At 36.5% G+C, this 18,869-nt stretch overlaps 2 protein-coding genes across 2 annotated transcripts in view; both read right to left on the reverse strand.

Moving 5' to 3' along the window:
- Positions 1–18,869, reverse strand: part of LOC121412036 — a 69,644-nt gene that overhangs the window by 19,842 nt on the left and 30,933 nt on the right. Inside the window, exons 8-17 of the mRNA XM_041604947.1 lie at positions 17,649–17,871; positions 16,510–16,941; positions 14,974–15,233; positions 14,358–14,535; positions 13,354–13,597; positions 10,583–10,770; positions 4,062–4,257; positions 3,113–3,345; positions 1,802–2,060; positions 154–398 (exon numbers count right to left, since the gene is read on the reverse strand). Coding sequence (XP_041460881.1) covers positions 154–398; positions 1,802–2,060; positions 3,113–3,345; positions 4,062–4,257; positions 10,583–10,770; positions 13,354–13,597; positions 14,358–14,535; positions 14,974–15,233; positions 16,510–16,941; positions 17,649–17,871 — 2,458 coding nt within the window. The remainder of the gene's footprint in view (positions 1–153; positions 399–1,801; positions 2,061–3,112; positions 3,346–4,061; positions 4,258–10,582; positions 10,771–13,353; positions 13,598–14,357; positions 14,536–14,973; positions 15,234–16,509; positions 16,942–17,648; positions 17,872–18,869) is intronic.
- On the reverse strand, positions 6,209–8,176 carry LOC121411135. The gene is made up of 2 exons (XM_041603667.1): positions 7,599–8,176; positions 6,209–7,002 (listed from the first exon to the last, which is right to left on the reverse strand). Exons 1-2 carry the CDS (start codon positions 7,996–7,998, stop codon positions 6,410–6,412), a joined length of 993 nt encoding a protein of 330 aa, XP_041459601.1. The 5' UTR covers positions 7,999–8,176; the 3' UTR covers positions 6,209–6,409.

Raw genomic sequence — 18,869 nt, forward strand, 5'->3', positions numbered from 1 at the left:
CAAGAAAGTTGAAATTTGTTTGAATGACTTTAATGAAACCTTAATTCTTCAATTTTCATTAACAAGCTTCAAGAGAGTAATCAACTTCAAATACAACTCAAAATTTGTGAATATTGTGAAAAGTGAAATTAGATTGCATAATTACTATCTTACCTGTGTCTGAAGTGTCACAGTTTATACTTGGCATTTCTTGGCACATGATGCCTGATTCCATGTTAAATGGCATAGAAGGTCTATCCCCTTTATCAAATTCAAGGCACAGGTACTCATAGCCACGGAGACAGCCCAATCTTCTACTCAAGGGAGTACCAATATCCCCAGACAGAGTAATTGGACGACGAGGTACCATAGACGTCCTCATGGCTCGGTCATCAAGGATGTTTCGTATTTGACCTTTTCTATAATACCAATCAAACAAAATCCATTGATAGATAAGAATAAAAAGTGGAACGCAATTCGCAGTCTCCCCTGCATTGCACGAATCAATATAGCAGCAGTGCTGACTTTGAAAAAATAACAAGTTCACTGACCGTTACCATTGACTGAGAAAATTGTTATTCTTTTTATAAATACATAAGTTATATCAAATAAAAGTTCCATATAATTATAAGTTTCATGTAATTTGATGAGGTACTATTAAAATAATGAAAGAATATTAATATATTAATCAAAGTTAATTGATCTGAAATAAGCTTTGAACATGACGCAGTAATCTGAAAATATTTCTGATATCTCTTTTCATAATATTCAAGTTTAACATAAAATAAATTTAAAATTTTCAATATTATCTTGAAAAAAAAATAAAATCTAAAGTTGATATCATTTTATTAACCCAAATTGACCTTTGACTTTCACCTTGTGACCTTGAATTTCATTTATCAATTTTTTTTCAATAAACCGCTATTATGTAAGTTTGATGCAATAAAAAATCATCTTGTAAATTCATAATCATATTTGTTGATACAACATGGTCAAAAGTCACAAATGGTCAAAGTTCATTGACCCTAGATGTTCCTTGCCCTTGGTCATGTGTTCAAGAGCTCATGCGCAAGTTTATCAGTGATACTTTATTACCCCTATGTTTAAGTCTAATGAAATTGGTCCTTATACTTTCAAAGTTATGGTGACAATTCAAAAACTTTAACCTTGGTTAAGATTTCAAAGTTGATTGCACATAATCAAATTTCATTGACCCTAAATTACACTTGACCTTGATTATGTGATCTGAAACAATGGAAAATGAATAATGATACTCGTTTTCCGTCACATCCAAAATTCATGAAATAGATCCATATTCTCATATAAGCTATGGTGACAGTTTAAAAATTTAAAAAGCAGGCAAGAAATATACAGTTTCTTTATCATATTTAAGAGGCATATTAAAGGAAATGCTTTACCTAATAGTATGAAATCTCGAGAGAACTTATTAAATTATAACAAAGGCTTCCATTTCAGTAAAGATTTGTGAGTAAGCAAAACCATACTCAGAAAATTACAAAGGGTATTATCAGGGGATATGGGGTAATACTCTTTACTTTTAATGATTGCCCCATGCCAATCACATTAGGTTAGAGTGAGTAAATTTTTAATCCAGTGTGAATACTTTTGGTGGAGGAGTATTATCATTCAGACTGATCAAAATCACTTTCATTTAGAAAGGGAAGCCTAGCCCCAGAAAGGAATGTAGGCAACTTTAAAGTAAAAAATACATTTAAGACCCTATTTTCAAACTTCAAAAGGGATTTTTCACTCCTGCATGTGTGATGGTAAAAATATATAACGTAAACTGTCATGAGCTGACCTGCTTCCAGTGCCTTCTCTATTTGAACTTCCAAAAGCTCCCACCCTCCACAGGTCACTTCCAGTGATCCTTGAAGTAGTGTCATGAGGATGTATCTCCAGTGAAGCACCAATGGTGTCACTTCCAAGCCCCTGTAAATTGGCGCCCATCCGCTGCCATCTGGCTGTATCAGCAGCATTCCCAGTGTTACCAGAACTACCAGTGTTACCGGTGTGGCCAGTACTACCGGTGTTACCAGTATTAGGCCTCCTCGAAGTATCTGGAGAATTATTAAGAATCAAAGGGAACATCATATATCTCACGCGATTTTGTGATTTACTACTTTAATATATATATCTATGTATTATGCTGGTTTGTTTAGAACCACTTAGCCAACCAATAAACTTTACATAAGTTAGAAGGTATATATAGGCCTATGGCTCAGAAACATGGAGTGTGGAGACAATAGAAGGTAACTTAAGAACAGAAAGGCTGGGCCATGATACCAAAATATGTGTCAAAATATCTGATAGAAAAAATACAAGTGCCCTCTTGAATGCAAGAACTTGTTGTGGAAGAAAGTGGATTGGGATGGACGTTCAGAGATGATGAACCTGTGAAAAGAACTTGTCTGGAACTATAAAGTGCAAAAAAAACGTTAAAAGACAAGATGTTATGGTTTCTGGGCCTGACAGCTATGACATAGATTTCATATGTTGCTCGAGTAACTAGCGTTCACGTGTGTTAGTGATATCGGGTCCGGTCTGAGCGTTTCTGGGCGACCGCACGTTTGTTAGCCGACACAGCCAGCATGCATTGGTGAACCACTTTCAATTTGCCATTCAGTTTTAGTCTGAAATGTATTTATTAAAAGGTTAAACGTTATCACACTGTAATAAGATGGAAAGGGGGCTTATCAAAGGTATGTTTCACAGAGGAACATGTTCGTCAAAAGACGCAAGGCTTACTATGATATGTAATTGACCCATCGGGGGCGAAAAAAGCCGCAATTTTTTTTTATATTTGACAATGGAAATCACAACTTTCAGGCAGAAAAGTACCTTCGTTTACTTTCGTCCTTACATAATTAATAATTTTTCTACTTTTAGGGGCACATTGGGGGGCAAGTGCCCCTCCTGCCCCCGCTTCCGGCGCCCTTGCGGATGGATGACATTTGGATCCCTGATTCTATCACACCTTCACCTCTGGTGTGCGAGACAAAAATTCTGGGAGTTACGTACACAATACATCATGCATTACTAGTGTGTTTTACTGATTATCTCTACAAAGTTCAGATTTCCTCCATTCTCCTGTCAGAAACAAGAATCTTACCTCCAACAGGTTGGCAGTCCATTTGTCGGCACATGACATTGGAATTCATGGAAAATGTCATGGTGGGATTATCTCCACGAGCAAATTCTAGGCAGAGGTACTCATAGCCAGGTCTGCAACCCACATGTTCAGCTAAAGGCAGCCCTACATCTCCACTCAATGTCATCTCCTGACTTGGTCGCATGGAAACACGCTGGGATTCTGAATCCAGGATATTTGGTATTTCGCTTCTCCTAAAAATATTTATTGAACAGAAATAAAAGGGAAATACAAGATTTGCTGCAGATTTTTGCTTTGATCCTTCAGCCTGCCAGTAAAAATATACAGAGATTCAAATGAGGAACAAAATTATTTTTCAAAATTGCTTACAACAAACATATCAGCATCAAATGAAAAATTGATTTAAACTGTAAGCATATAAAAGAACATTCCTTTTAGGTAATATGCATTATTTTTGAGAAACTCCCCAAACTATGGCAATAATGAAGACAAGTACATGCCCATTCTGAGGACATTAGGTTCCCCCTCAATTTTTTTTCTACATATGTATATCTACAGAATGCCTCTTACACTTTAATATAAAGAAATGGGCAAACACAGAGTGGAAAATGTTGTTCAAATTTCCTTTACACTAAATTCCCCATCAGTCGATTTGCACTTACGGATTAAAAGAATCATATAAATACTACCTTTTGTGAATGAAATATGGTATTTGGAGTAATTCCCCCCAAAGTGCTATTGTAAAATTCAAGATAAGTTGCCCTAGGTCCAAACTCTGGATGATTGCATGGTCCCCAAGAGTTATACATATATGTATCTACAATGTTCTATAATGCAAAAAGGAATTATTCATGACGTTCAAATACTTTATAGTGACACAAGTCGCATATGATTTTTGATCAAAGTAGTTTGGGAACAATAATTATGAAACGCAGTGACTTAAGCTTGCCTTGAACCACTGCCGTCAGGAGATGCACTTCCGAAAGCGGACACCTTCCACAATCGATTCCCAGTAATTGTTTTCGTTGAATCACCAGGGGTTACCATCAAATTAACCCTTATAGGAACAGCCCTTTCACCGGGTGCACTTTCTACACCGTAGCTAGCGCGCATACTTCTGTAGTTGGCGACATTAACAGAAACAGCTGTAGTACCATAGAAAACAAAAGAAAATCATTCATTAATTTCTGTTGAGATAAACAAAACCTTAGCAGCCAATGTAGGGCCTACCAGGAGCATCTAATTTTTGTTTGGCCAACATTTTTAAGGACTTTGTCCCTATGTTGATGTACGGTACTATGCATCCATATTACATACTTTATTTGATTTTGGGGAATCATGATGATCATAAATATGTGAATGCAGTAATCATAATGAAAGTGTCTACACCGAACATGAAGCAGTGGTATAGTTGAATTCCTTTCAAAAATTAATGCTGTATGTTGATAATGAAGAGTAAACTTGGCTAACATTGTACACATTTTCATAAAATGTGTAGATTTCTGTCACGGTGAAAACAGTACATCTGCGTCTCATTTCCATCCTGCATTTAAGTGCTTATGCACCACATATTATTTCAGAGCTTAGACTGGTGTTAAAAATGCGAGAAAATGTCAGAAAGCAAATATCACATTGGTACAAAATGACTGTGGTTTAAGCATAAAAGGGTTAAAACATAGCAATGGGAAAGACAAATGTGAAAATCTGACAGATGAAGATGTCACAAGTAATGAAAAAAACTGAAAAAAATGGAGGTGGGGATCGAGCTGGGAAAGAAAAAGAAACCATGAAAATATTAGTTTCATTAAAAAATAGTTCAACATATCACACCATGCAGACTGTTTTTCCCTGAAATTTGATACTACTAATTCTGTTAATACAAGGCTTAATAAATAATTTGATTAGTATATATACTACATGGTAAATGATGGATATGTTCAGTATGTGAACTATGAAGAGATGATATGGTCAACCATATGAACTGAAACTAGACAATGGTAATTCTATGAATATGGGATAAACATATAGCTCAATATCTGACACATAGTGGCAATATATACATCACAAAATAAATGTCTACACTATGGTTAAACTATGAATACAATGGGAGTTGACACAAACTTCAATAAATCCAACACTGCTAAATATGTATCACTCTGTACTTTGTATGTGAGATCAGGATTTCCCCAGCAACAAGGTGATTTGAATTGACAGAGAAAGGTAAAAAAAAGGAGAATGCTTAAAATTTCATACAGATCTGAAGTAAAATATGACATCATTAAATTCAACAGTTTTGCTTATATTCATTAAAAAAAACAGTGTATAGCATGAAATGAATGATATGGAAATGACAGCCGATAAGAAGTGCAACAGGGGGTGTTAAAGAGCCATGTGCCCCCCCCCCCCTTCTTATTCTTCATTATTTTAATTGCTTGTCCAATATTTTTTGACAGGAAAGCGGCCCCAACCAAGACGACTGTTTAATTTTTTCTTCTTGCTTGTTCAGGTCAGAGATCGATGAGCTCCTTCCCACACAACTTGGGATACCATCCAGACCTGCTTTTCAACTCACTATTAGATTTCTATCATTGTTTACAAGTTTCTCATTCATACAGATTCTCACCTATTCAAATCATCTTGTTGTTTGGGTGGAGTTCATCTTAAACTTAGTGCAAATCATATTCAAAACTCTATGTATACCAACAAATAATTTACACACACTTTAACACATGTGAAACACAGTGTACACAAGGCAATAATGTGATACTTCAATGAGGACTCATTCTCTAAATAATTCAATAACATGCTCTAGGAAATCTACAATTATTTTTGGAAGGGTGTGGTTATAACATATCAATGGTCTTTACTTATCTTGATTTTCAATGGTATTCAGTCTTTTTTAAGACTTGAATATCATACAAGAAACCAACGTTACTGCACACTTTAAGCAGCTGGAGCTTAATTCTATGGGTTAATTGCTGCAACTTATTATCAATCAACCCCCCAAAAAAATCAATTGCAAACTTGCAAATGATTTATGATCAATTCTTACTTTCTTAAATAAGGGTTGTTTGTTGAAAGAAGCAGACCTGCAATTTGTAATTTATGATTGATATCAAAAACCTTGAATGAAACCTGCCATCATTGAAAAAAAAAGTTCACAACTGTGCATGTGACACAACAAATTGTACGATCATTACAGATTGCAGTGCTTTTCATTTATTCTATTATAAGTTTACCACCCACTATTTCATGCATTTGAGTGCATTACATTATATCTGAACACTTGCAAGAAACTTAAAAAAAATAGTTTGCAGTGTACCAACCACTGGATCTACCCTGAAGACATGTTGCTCTTTGACAGGAAACAACTGCACCTCCACCAGGTAAAGGAAAATTGAAATTTGGATCAGGAGAATCTCCCTTGGCAAACTCAACACAGAGAAACCCTATGTCATTACATCCAACTCTCCACAATTCAAATTGCATCGGGATTTCAAATTCAAGTGGCGCTGCAGCATGCATTGGAGCATTGGCATCACGAAGAGGCAAGACCTGCCGACGGTACCCAACTTTCGGTCCCTTCCCTGTTTGCAATGAGTTGCCAAAGATACCCAATCTCCATAGGTTGACGCCATGGATGAAATCAGTTGTTGGGGAAGGGGTAATCCATGCCCTGAGATTTATATCGCTCGACATAGCATCCCGATATGTTACTGGCTGCATGTTCCATCGAAAGTTTGTAAGTCTTGCCGTCTTGAGGTGACTGTTCTGATTGCTGACAGGACGAGGTCCTCTATCGGGACCCTGGTTAGAGGTGGGAGTGGGATTCGGATTTGGACGTGGTCTCGGTCTTGGTCTTGGAGCTCTAGTTGGTCTTGGATCTGAATCTGATATGAATAAAAAATAGCATCTTTTGATTACAGGGAGGCTAGCCACAAGATGTCACAAGCAGCCATGTTTGAGGACATAACAATGGAAACATATGCATTAGACCATAAAAACAATAATTGATCATGGTTTAATACCAGTTTATTTTTCTTTCCTCCAAAATGACTGGGTGTACTATATAGGCACCATTAATCATAATATACAGCATCTGCTTTCAAGTATATCTGTCCATTATTGTATTAACTAAATCAAGAAATAATTTGAAAACCAGCCTTTTGAATTATCTACTGAAAACAACAATTGGGGACAAACAGATAGTGGACCATCAGGTATATAAAACTATGTTGAACCGCCCCCCCCCCCTCCAGAATATGTCTGAATAGGCAATAAAAAACAAAAGTAGGCCTGTTAATACCTGCATGTTCAAATAAATTGACTCTTTGTCAAGTTACAATTCATCTATGGAAAGTTGGCCATGAAAAGCAGTTAACAGTCATCTTTCATCTACTGGTATCTAAATCTGTGATACAAACTACAGGAATCTGAGTCTATATCATTTCAAGATGGAAATAAATCAAATGTTTCTTTTACTCACTTTTACAGCGATAAAGATGACAATTAATAAAGTGGTTATTGGTCATCGGTAGATTAAAGTTTGGACGTGGTCTATCTCCTTTTGTGAACTCAATACAAATGTAGCGTGTATCCCCACATCCAATTCCTTCCATGTTAAAGTCTGTGTTTAAATCAAATCTCAAGGGTAAAGAAACAGTTAGTTCTCTGCTTGTCTCATATTCATTGAGGATCTGCCGGACATATTGGTGTCTTACACCACGACCATCCCGTTGGCCGCTCGAGAACAACCCAACCCTCCACAACCCTGACCCATGGATGTAGTCAGTCCCAGCCTCAGGCATTACGATGAGCTGGATACGGACACTTTGGGCTGCTCTCCGAGATCCTAAATCCAATATTGGAGTCAGCATCCACTGCATACTAGAGAAACGAGCCGATGGGAGACCTTCAATATTGCCACTCGTGTCTGTATTGGAACGAGGAGAAATGGGGCCGGTCGGCAAGTAATGCAGACCATAGTTGACAGAGAAAGCACTATAGCTATACAGTTTCGTGCAACTCACCAAAGTTCATGCTTCAGGTCAAGTAGTGCATCCAAAGTCCTTTGTACAAATCGATGATTAAAATCGTGCTCCACTTCAAAAGTTTCAACATATGAGTGCTTCATGCGTAATCTAATGCTACATCCTGTGTGTATTCAGCAAATGTTGATGCTATCGACAATAAGCGTAACAGTGGAATTTAATATTTTCATTAATACAAAACATCTTGTTCCAAAAATAATTAGTAAAATGATAAATCTACAGGACTGTTTTCCCAGGAGGACAACAAGCTCAAGAAATTGAAACACTACAAATCCACAAATTACATGAATTGCCAAAGAGCTGCAAATTTTACAACACAAAGTTTATTGACACATTTGGTAAATAGTTCTTATACCCCAACAGCAAAGCTTAGCTATTTAGAACAGGCCATATGGTAAAGTCCATGTGATATTTACCTCTACATGTGTAAATTGTAAAAGGTCAGTTTTTAACATTTATAAAGTTTGTTAGTACCGGTATTTCACTTTTAAACAAACAAAGAGACTAAATTCTATCTTATATTATTTTCCTATCTAATAAATAATGATAGTCATTCATTTCTGGGACATTCCAATGTTTTCCATAAAATAATTCAATTGTATTGCCATCTGACAAAATATGATTGCCTTTACAGAACCAACTCTGACATGATAAATTTTCATATTTAAAGGTACAAAAAGTGAAATTTAAGCCATTATTCTCAAACTTATCAACAGGTAGGCCTATTTACATGGACAAATTTATGTACAAGACACATTTTGTCCTTAGACTATTGAGAAGCACAGTTTAGCACACAATGTGTACTATATAATCCCTGCTCTTAATAGTCTAGTCATTTTAACTTTTCACTTGGAAAAAATTTCAACATAAATGCATTGTGGTGAAATAAAATCTGTTGCAATTTGTTTCGAATTAGCCAATTTTGGGGCTAAAATGACTGCCAGGCTAAAAATGCTGGGGAATGGTTTATTTCCTGATCATGAATTTAACAACTCAAAGAAAATGTGGGGCCCCAATCATTTACAAAAAATATGTACATGAAAAATATGATCTTACCCATACATATGTCTCTTACACAGATGAACACAACTAGTTATTGGAATTATTGATTCAGGGAATCATAAGGGACATATTGGTCATACAAACACACTAATAGTCAGTGATACACTAGAGTTTGTCTCTGGCATGCATCAATGCAGGCCAACAACTCTCTCATCCACTTAAAATGCAATACTACAGACAAGGAAGTGTTTATAAGGTTACTAATCTAATATCAAGCTAGAGGTACAACATGCCTAGTTATTCAAGGAAGCGTTTTGTCATGCTGATATGCAAACAGTAAAATATAATAGTCAAATTTCCCTAATTAACATTCATACAAATAGGAAAATAACAATAAATTTGCAAGATCATAACTGGATGACTAACTTCTATGCCAAAAATGGGAATGATTGTCAGTCCAAGAGGACTGAGCTCAGGTTTAAAGAAAACTTTATCACTTTTCAAAAGTCATTTCAGGGCAATTGTAAAACAGAATGTTGTTGTTAATTCATTTTTTTTTGGCATTTATTCAGCACAATGAATATATAAATAAATGTTCTTTTTAGGTTAGTATGTTAAAGCAGAATTTGTTTGGCTTCTAGAGCTAGGATTATTCCCCTTAACATCACTCCTAATGCTTAATGTTTCTATTGCATTATAAGCACATTTAGATTTTTTCCATCCTAATTATATGTACATTATTCAGCTTATGGAAGAAAAGGTCTAAAATATTTAATTAACATTTTGGGAAACAGAGTTAATAACCATACCATATTTTGGTGAAACATTTTGAGAATGAATTCATAAATGTTGCAAGCATTGTTTTAATTGCATTGAAAATAACATGTAAAATTGATACTGGCTATGCTCTGAATGTATAAATACATATGTCAAAACGTATCACAACAGATCTAGCCAAAAAAATATATAATTTTACCGCTTAGTACATTACATTCAGTCATTCACATAATCATTTCCCCTCAATTTTTATAAATTTTACATTTTCTAAATAATTGCGGTTTGTAGTTGCATTGTGGATTTCATACTATTAGTAATGTATTAATTAATTCAAACTTCACACTATTTTGTCAAAGTAACTTATTTCCACCATAAATGGATTTATCTTCACAAGTACTGGAAATATCATTGAGCTATGTGATATAATTTGATTTACTGAAATTCAATTTCAAGACATTGTTCTAAAATTTTGAAAAAGGTATAATGACTTGATATTTTGATATAATTTTTAGAATGAACTATCTAGGATCAAATTCAAATAAAAGAAAATTACTGGTACAATTTGTAAAAAACAATGAACCAAATGCATTTAATCAGAATTATATTCAGTTCTTAATGAGTGATGTAAAAGAATTGTTACCATGGCAATTGAACAGATTGCACTGTCTAATGCGCTCATCTGTGGCTAGGAGACTGAACGGTGGCTGTGCCCTTGGGTTCTTTCTCACCTCAACACAAAGATATGGGCGGGGCCTAGAGTCACTGCATAGATAGCGATTAAGTGGTTCAAAAGGCGTTGATCCTACCAGTTCAAGCTCTCTATCCCGGCTGTAAATACAATGAGAATTAATAAGATATAGACATGTATTTTGATTTTTAATAAAGTGCCTAAAAGACAAAGACAGACTCTTCACTAAGCATTCAAAATATTGCTTAAAAGGGAAGTTCTCCCTGACAATAAGTTGGTGGTAATAAAAGTAGAAGAATGAGAAAAGTATCAGTGAAAATTTGAGGAAAATCCATCAAAGAATAGAGAATTATAAATTCATAAATATTTATATTCTCTTTCCATTTACTTTCAATTTTTGACAATATAAATTACATAAATTCATTTTTTTTCAATGACACATATTTATAGAATGGGTTAGAAATAATACATGTAAAATCACTTTCATTTTTTTATCAAAAAGCATTTTAATACCAACTACAATAAGAGTTTCAATAAACTGTTCAGCTGATAACGAACAACAAGAAGATTTCTTTCTGGGTCTGTCTCGCCTGCATTATGCAATTCAATATAGCAACAGTTCTGAATATGAAGAAAGGCAATAGTCATGTTGTAGCTCACCCATCAGTGACTACATAACACAAAGGTTCCCCCCAAAGTTCAATTACACAAGGTAAACTTCAAACGACCTTGACATTACCAGAAATTTGACCAGAAATGTATGATCTTTGACTTCACCATCTGACCTCCAAAGGCACCATAACTGACGTGAATACATCCCAAGAGCACCAAAGATTGTTAGCCATTGCAACATGCGCAGAGTTATGTCATATATGTCTCTTCTATTATAAGAGATCAGTCTTGCAGGTAAACTTTAACACATGAACTCAGATAATAATATTATCATGTTAAGCAGGGCCCGCTGGTATAGAACAGTTTTCAAAACTAAATTGGCTTCCTTGGGAAAAATCTGACATTATTATTATTATCATTATTAGATAACCTTTGACTGCTGAACTGCCATTCTTTCTCTCATCAGCTACTGAAGAGGTCAGAACATGTTGCTTTGTCAGATGGGGGGGGGCTAGCCCAGAAGATGCATCAAATTTTCACATAAATAGTAAGATCTTTCTGATAGATGTGTCTACCCATTAGGCTATACCAGCATGGAATAAATCCTAAAGAGGCTTGTCTGAAAAAGGAAGGAATTAGGCACTAATAAGAAAGAGAAACAGAGGTTCCAAGTACCTTCCATGCAGAGGAGGCAAACCGTGCCTGAGGAGATTACTTTTAGGTAGATATATATATAGGAATTGGCAGAATGACAAAGAGTGGCCATAAAATTTCATCAAGCATGATGCCCTGAAACAGTGCCCATGATGTATCAATCCATCTGGTAACATGGACATTGGGTTTATCACCCAAAATGTGCATGTTTGAGCCCGCAGCATGGATCATTTTGACAATGCACCAAGAGAAAGAATCGCCCGAATCGCAGTGAAGGTTTGTGAAGCTGCTCAGACTTGCTGTGGTTTTCAGTTGTATCCAAATATCACATGAGGGCACATATAGTGCACCAGACTTTTCACCTTGATTGAGAAAAAGTTGTATAAGGGACCCCAAATTTCATCTGAGCCCAAAGATGCTGTCTGATTCTTCGCATGTAGCGATATGTATAGAGATAAGGCAGACACTGCACATATCTCCCATCTGATGTGCTTGTGCGTGGTGCACAGGGCATAGAGGAAAATCTGCCTCTGGCACAAAGCAACAGCGTTAAGGTAAACTGTCTTAACAGTCACGTGATGGAGTGCCAAATCCGATAACAGTTCGAAGCCAAAGTCTCAAGCACCTTTGACAGACACCAAGGAGCTAGCTTCAATTCGGAAGAATGTTTATGGAAAAAGTATAGGTGATAGTCTGGTCAAGAGATTCAGATTGTGACAGCCGAGCCATCGGAATGCCTGTGTGGATTGTGGCGATGGCCGATCACAATAACCTCTGATGGTGGATATTTAAGAGGAAGAGGAAGGGGCTACCTGCTTATTAATTAAGGTGAGGGGTAGAGGAAAACAGGGCCTCCTCTGCCATCTGGATGCTACCATAAGGACCCAGGCTTGATCCTCCTTCATCTCCTGCAAGACTTGAGGGTGCAGGGGGACAGGGGAAAGGCAATAACCCCTTGGGCTCCCCAATGATAAGAGGTGTCCACAGCCCAAGCCTCTGACTCGATCCTTAGGCTTATCGGTGAGCAAAACATCTGAAGTATATGATTGCAGGATGACCCAAACAATTCTATCTCTGGCAGGGCTCAGTTCCCACATGGAGACTTGAATGCTTTCGGGATCGATGATCAATGAAACCGAAATGCCGCAACCTCCGTGCATGGGCAGGGAGGTGGCACATGAGGGTGCGTGAATAATGTGTATACTTTATTTGGGAAACAAGATATATCAGTGAACTAGCATAACAGTTAGGTAATTTAATTATTGACATAAATGACCACGGCATGTTGATACCCAATCACAGTCAAGTTCAGTTTAGTGTTGGAAAAGCTGTGCCTATGGTCTTGCTTTACTATGCAGGCGAGGCAAGAACTGACATTAATGAAAACACTGACATTACTAAAGAACTGTATCTTGATTTTTTTTAATGAACACAAAAGATCATTGGAAATTACTCACTAGCTTGTCGTACCCATAACACGTCCATCAAGTATGTTTTCAACATATCCGTATTTCGTCGGGTTTCTGTTCTCAGGTGGATCCGAGGCGTATACACCCATTTCCCAAAGATTTCTTCCAGAGATTGTTTCATGACCGGTATCTGGGATCAGCCTCATCCTCACTTTTATTGCAGAGCTGTCATCCAAATACTCCCAGGTCACCGATGTTGCCTGAAATATGGCCGACCTTTGAGATTGTGCAGCTATATTTTTGATGAATTAGAGGGGGTGGGGGCAGTGGGATAGTAGGTTGTGGAAGAACAGAGATCATTTCAGTTAACAAGGTAGCATAAGTCTATATTGCATTTTTCCCTGTGAGGAATGAAATCAGTAAGTTAGCCACAGAAAATTACAAATTACAGCTTTCTAAACTCCAACATTCACTCCAAGATCAACTACTTCATTTACACCATAACGCCAACATACATACCTAGCAAACACACATTACCCACTCACACATGTGCATTCACCTCTCCCATCTCATCAAACAAACTGAACACAACTGGAAAACAGACAAGAGGGGTAGGTTGACAAGGAAAGACTTTATTTTAACAAAGGTTTGCTGGAGATATGCGTACAGACATTTACATAAAAGACACAAACAGAACAAGGATTACATTGACAGTACAACAAGCATCAGGTAAGAGAAGGATGATCTTTGTGGTAAATCTCACTTACCAACCTAGAAGCAATCGCAGATTCGCCACACTGTAAGGAAATCTTTGTCGTTAGCATGATATGTGCATCGGGATTAGAAGAAAATGCATCAAAATATCAATGTATGACATGAAAATGAAGAAATGAATTATATACTCACTTGTTAGTAAATCATTGTAGACCTTATAAAATATCATGAGACTTATTTACTCTTTTTTAATAAATATACATGATTTGTTATGAAAGAGCCACTTGTTGAATGATGTGAGCCTAGTTTGTCTTAGATGGGTGACTAAATAAACTGACCTTGGCAAGCAATTCTCTTGCAGGAAACAGCTTCATCATTACGTAATGGTAAGTCAAAGTCTGGGTCTGCGGCATCTCCCTTCGCAAAAGAAATGCAGGTGTAACTGAAGTTGGACCCTGCACATCCCATACCAGTTATGTCAATTGAAGTGAGAACATCAACAAAGTTCAGTGGCATCTGAAAAAAAAGAAGCATTATTTACAGAATGTTTCTGATTAACCAAGAATCTAGATCTGATTAACATGCAATTCTATAAAGCTGAAAGTGCATTCTGAAGATGGTTACAGGATTTTCAAAATTTTCAGTAAATGGAGGCAGGCGCATACACCATTGACGGCATTATCTCTTCATCATGTGGTCAGATCCTCAAAAGAAACTATCATAGCTAATCAGCTATGCAATAAAAACAATCACCATTGGTAAAAATGTAGTACAAAGTATCATTTTGAGGCAGTTTGGATATAGCCACCATTCAAAACAAAGCTATTTAGACAGTGTATTCAGAGTGTATATTTTAGATTGCTGAGGCAGTAACAGTCATACCTTGAAACTAAAAAGTTATTTTTACTTTAAATTCTTAATTAAGCACAGTAGAGAAAGGGTATAGGTGGATACCCCGGGAATGATGGGATGTGAAGAATCTGCTTGGCTTAGGATCTGTTCTTTGTACTGGCCTCTCCTGCCACCCACTCCATTAGCATCACCGCTTGTAAAGAATCCAAGTTTCCACAGGTCAGTACCATTGACAGGTGAAGATCTTTCTGAAGTAGCGATCGAAACGATGATGCTGACATTGCTTGGGCTACCAATGCGATGCGTGATAAGGCCTAAATTCCAGTCAAGACTAAGCAGCCGCACAACAGGTTTGGGGGGACCTGCAATGATGAATTACATTGATCTTATAGCCATAAGAATGCATTCAGCATGGGGTCATATGGGTGTATGCTTAATCACCATGATACCATGTACATGTATCCATCTTTGAACAATTAGGATTTGACCAGGAAAATCTCCAAGATCTGTTCAGGCAAGAAACATCCAGCTTGTTTAATGATCAATGGAATTAGTGTACCAACCTGAAAGATACAGGTAAGGCACAGGAGTACATTAAGCTGTATAAAAAAGATAAACCCCATCAATAGTAACGCACTTTGTGAAAGCAAACATTACCAGAGGAACTTGACTTTAATTAAATTTAATTTGATTAAACCTGACCGGCCTTCTGTTCCATCAGTGTGTATTTCCATTTATCATTATCAAACTTGAAGTGGAGTGTAACAGAAAGTCTTGTGAATTCACAACCAGTGCAGCTATGCCAGATTTTTTTAGAGAAAAAAAATAAAGTAGGCATTCTAAATATGTAAACTTTATTGTGTTTAAAACTTGAATTTGGACTATATTCAGTGGTAGAGAAACATTTTATTTGGTGATAGAATGGGAGCATCATCACATGTGGGATATACGGAACAGAGTTGAGGAAACCAAAATACATACTATTCAACTTTGAATATGTTTTAGGAGATCAATAATTTGCTTACTGTGCTTTTACCGCAAAATAATATAAGAAAATGAAATTAAGAATGGCAATCCAACAATTACAGGTAAATTAACCTTCAAAACAACCCCAAATGAACAACAACAAAACTACAAGAAGAATTTGGCTTATGATGATAATTTCAGGATATTAAAAGCAATTTCAATATACATCCAGTTTAAGTTCGAATTCCAGACATTTTAATGTTAATTTCTTCATAATTTATTTGAAATATGGAAGCGACTTATAGTGCTAAATTCTTTTCCACTTGCTTTGGTTAGTTTAGATGGCAGACATTAAATAATTTGAGATAGCCTTCCTGTGACCTGATGTACGGAAGCTTTCAAGTGTCATCAACCACATTGACATATGAAAAGTTGCCAGTCAATGCGAGGTACATTACCTTGCAAAAATATATATGAAAAGTTGTATGTCAATATGACCAGATACATTTCCTCACTAAGTCGATATCTAAAAAATTGTAAGTCAACTTGGCGAGTTATGTTATTTCACAGAGTTGACATATGAGAAGTTGTACATGTACATGTATGTCAACATCAGTCTTATCTTTTATTCTCTTTGCATTTTCAAACAGGGTTTCTATTAAGATGGCTTACCAGGACAAGACACAGATTTGCAGAAGATGAGAGGCTTCTGTTGGTCATTGTGAAAGACAAAGTCTGGCTGTGGTTCATCACCTTTGGCAATCTCTAGACAGATGTACTTGTACCTGGAGCAACCCAGTTCAATGATTTTGAATTGAGCAGGAAGAGCAGGAAAGTTAATTTTTTGGCCAGGTGTAATAGGTAAGGATGCAAGAGCTGGGTCAAGGAGCTGTCGGACGTAGTTAAACCTCTCAGAAGAACTTCCATTGGCCAAAGGACTACCAAATAATCCTATCCGCCAAAGCCCATTCCCTTGAATTAACTCGCTGTCAGGAGTGATTTGGACCAGCACGTCCAATACGATATCACTGGGTGCACTCCGACGGAAGGTTGCTACTGTTATACCCCAAGTCACTGGTCCAACTGCCATACGATTTAAGCTGGCTGGTGGAAAATGAAATAAATATGTTTTCAATACTTCAAATCATGGAACTGACATTTATGAATCAAAGTTCTGGGATGTCATTAATAAATACTGTTGGATCTTTGTGGTTAAATAAATTAATCATTAAAATAATTACAATAGATAATGTGACAGTACCATGTACCTGCAGTATAGTGACATAAAAATACAACACAGATCATTTTCTGACAATTGATCTGAGAAAAATAAAAAGATTAAACAACCCAATTAAATATGCATTCTGGTCTTGGGTCTAAGATTATGATGGGCAAACCTGGTTATTGGTGTATACTGTGTGTCAGAAAGTTCAAGTCTTGTTTCGTAGGAGATATTTTTTTTATGTAAGACAGTCGCTTAGAAGACAGTAGCTCAGAGAACAATGCAAATCTACACTAATAGACCCTTTGCGCATGAAAAACATGAATGCTTATTTAAACTTTTCATAACATTACTTGGAAAGCATTGCATAGAGATGGAAGGCAAAATAAAGCAATACCAGAGTGTCTATAGGTTGGCTGGATCAGTGGTCGCAAGGTCGCATTTTCATTGTACTCCAAGTTCATTCTCTCCAGCTATCACTCATCAAATTAAAGCTCCCCAAATATCGTTACTTTCAAACATACTGCACAAGCACAATCAACAAGGATACAAAAATTGAAATTATGGCAAAACATCTTAAATCATCTACCTAAAGGATCACATGGCGCGACTCGACAACTTGTGAAGGTGTCCTTTCCACTATTGGTCTGGAATGGGAAGAATGGTTCGGCAGCATTGTCACGAGTAAACTCCATGCACATAAAATCAAATTCATTACAGCCGATTGTTGCCACATCAAAATGGAACCGGGCTCTGATTGGAAGTGGGAGGCCAGAAACTAATACCTGACTTGCAGCAGTCTCATCAAGAATCTGCAAGAAAGAAAGAGAAACCTTTCACATTCCAGTTGCTTTAAGAGCTTCCGACATATTTGTTCATATTCAATTTTAAATTTTCTCTCTAATTTTCTTTATATTATTTCAGACAATTTTCATCTGTACTTTATCACAGACAAAGCCAATTATTTCAAATGGTGAGACCTCCACGTACTCAAATACCTTTAAGGTTGTACACCCTTTTCAGAAAGCTGTTAATTTACTGTAGAAAGCATTACTTGTATTTTTCAAGCTTGAAGCATCAGCAAATGTACTCATCTTGACACTGACAGTGGCCACTTACATTCAGAGGAGATTCATATAGGTTGAGGGATATAAATGATTTTCAAGTAGTCTTGTAAAATTATGACTAGATGGCCCTTGCCTTACACATGAGGGTTATCAATGCTAGTCTTGATATCTGGTTCTTTCTACTTTGAAGATCAACCTGTAGTCCAGCTTTCTGTACTCATACAAAACAGGCTTTCTTGTTCTTCTAGTCAAACAGTTGAAATTGATCATCTCTTTGCCTCCAATACTCTACAGGTGGAGTCTTTTTGATGAACTAAAATTGTTTCAAACTATACTGTGACCTTAGCAGGCTAATTCCTTCCAAACTCTGTTATTATCTATAATAATTACCATAGGCTTCCAAATAGTGAACACTTTTCAAACATGGGTTCATGAAAAACAAAATTATATTTCTTCACAATGTTGGGGAAAAGAATTGGGCTCTATGTTGCAAATTTTTATCAAAATTATCATTACGTCAAACCCCCGTTTGGATTGCAAACTGCGGTTCTAGACCCCAATTTTCATTTGAAATCTCAATAACATTTCCGAGCCCCGATAAACCCTTCTTGGCCAGGTAATCCCGTTGTCTTCTCTGCCTGTAGTAGGACCTTCGGAATGAAATTATTGTATTCGATTTTTCATCACGTTTTCAAAGGCATATTGTATTCAGAAATCCAATGTTAGTCCATTTTAAATTTCGA

The sequence above is a fragment of the Lytechinus variegatus genome, chromosome 3 (genome assembly GCF_018143015.1).
Source record: "Lytechinus variegatus isolate NC3 chromosome 3, Lvar_3.0, whole genome shotgun sequence".
NCBI classification, from domain to species: Eukaryota; Metazoa; Echinodermata; class Echinoidea; order Temnopleuroida; family Toxopneustidae; genus Lytechinus; species Lytechinus variegatus.

What these genes read in the sequence shown, in the direction of transcription:
- LOC121411135 (XM_041603667.1), bottom strand. Translation starts at nt 7,998, where the DNA reads ATGCAGTGGATGCTGACTCCAATATTGGATTTAGGATCTCGGAGAGCA. An exon ending in TCATCTTTATCGCTGTAAAA is followed by an intron (nt 7,003 to 7,598) that starts GTGAGTAAAAGA and finishes TATTCATATCAG; the next exon opens with ATTCAGATCCAAGACCAACT.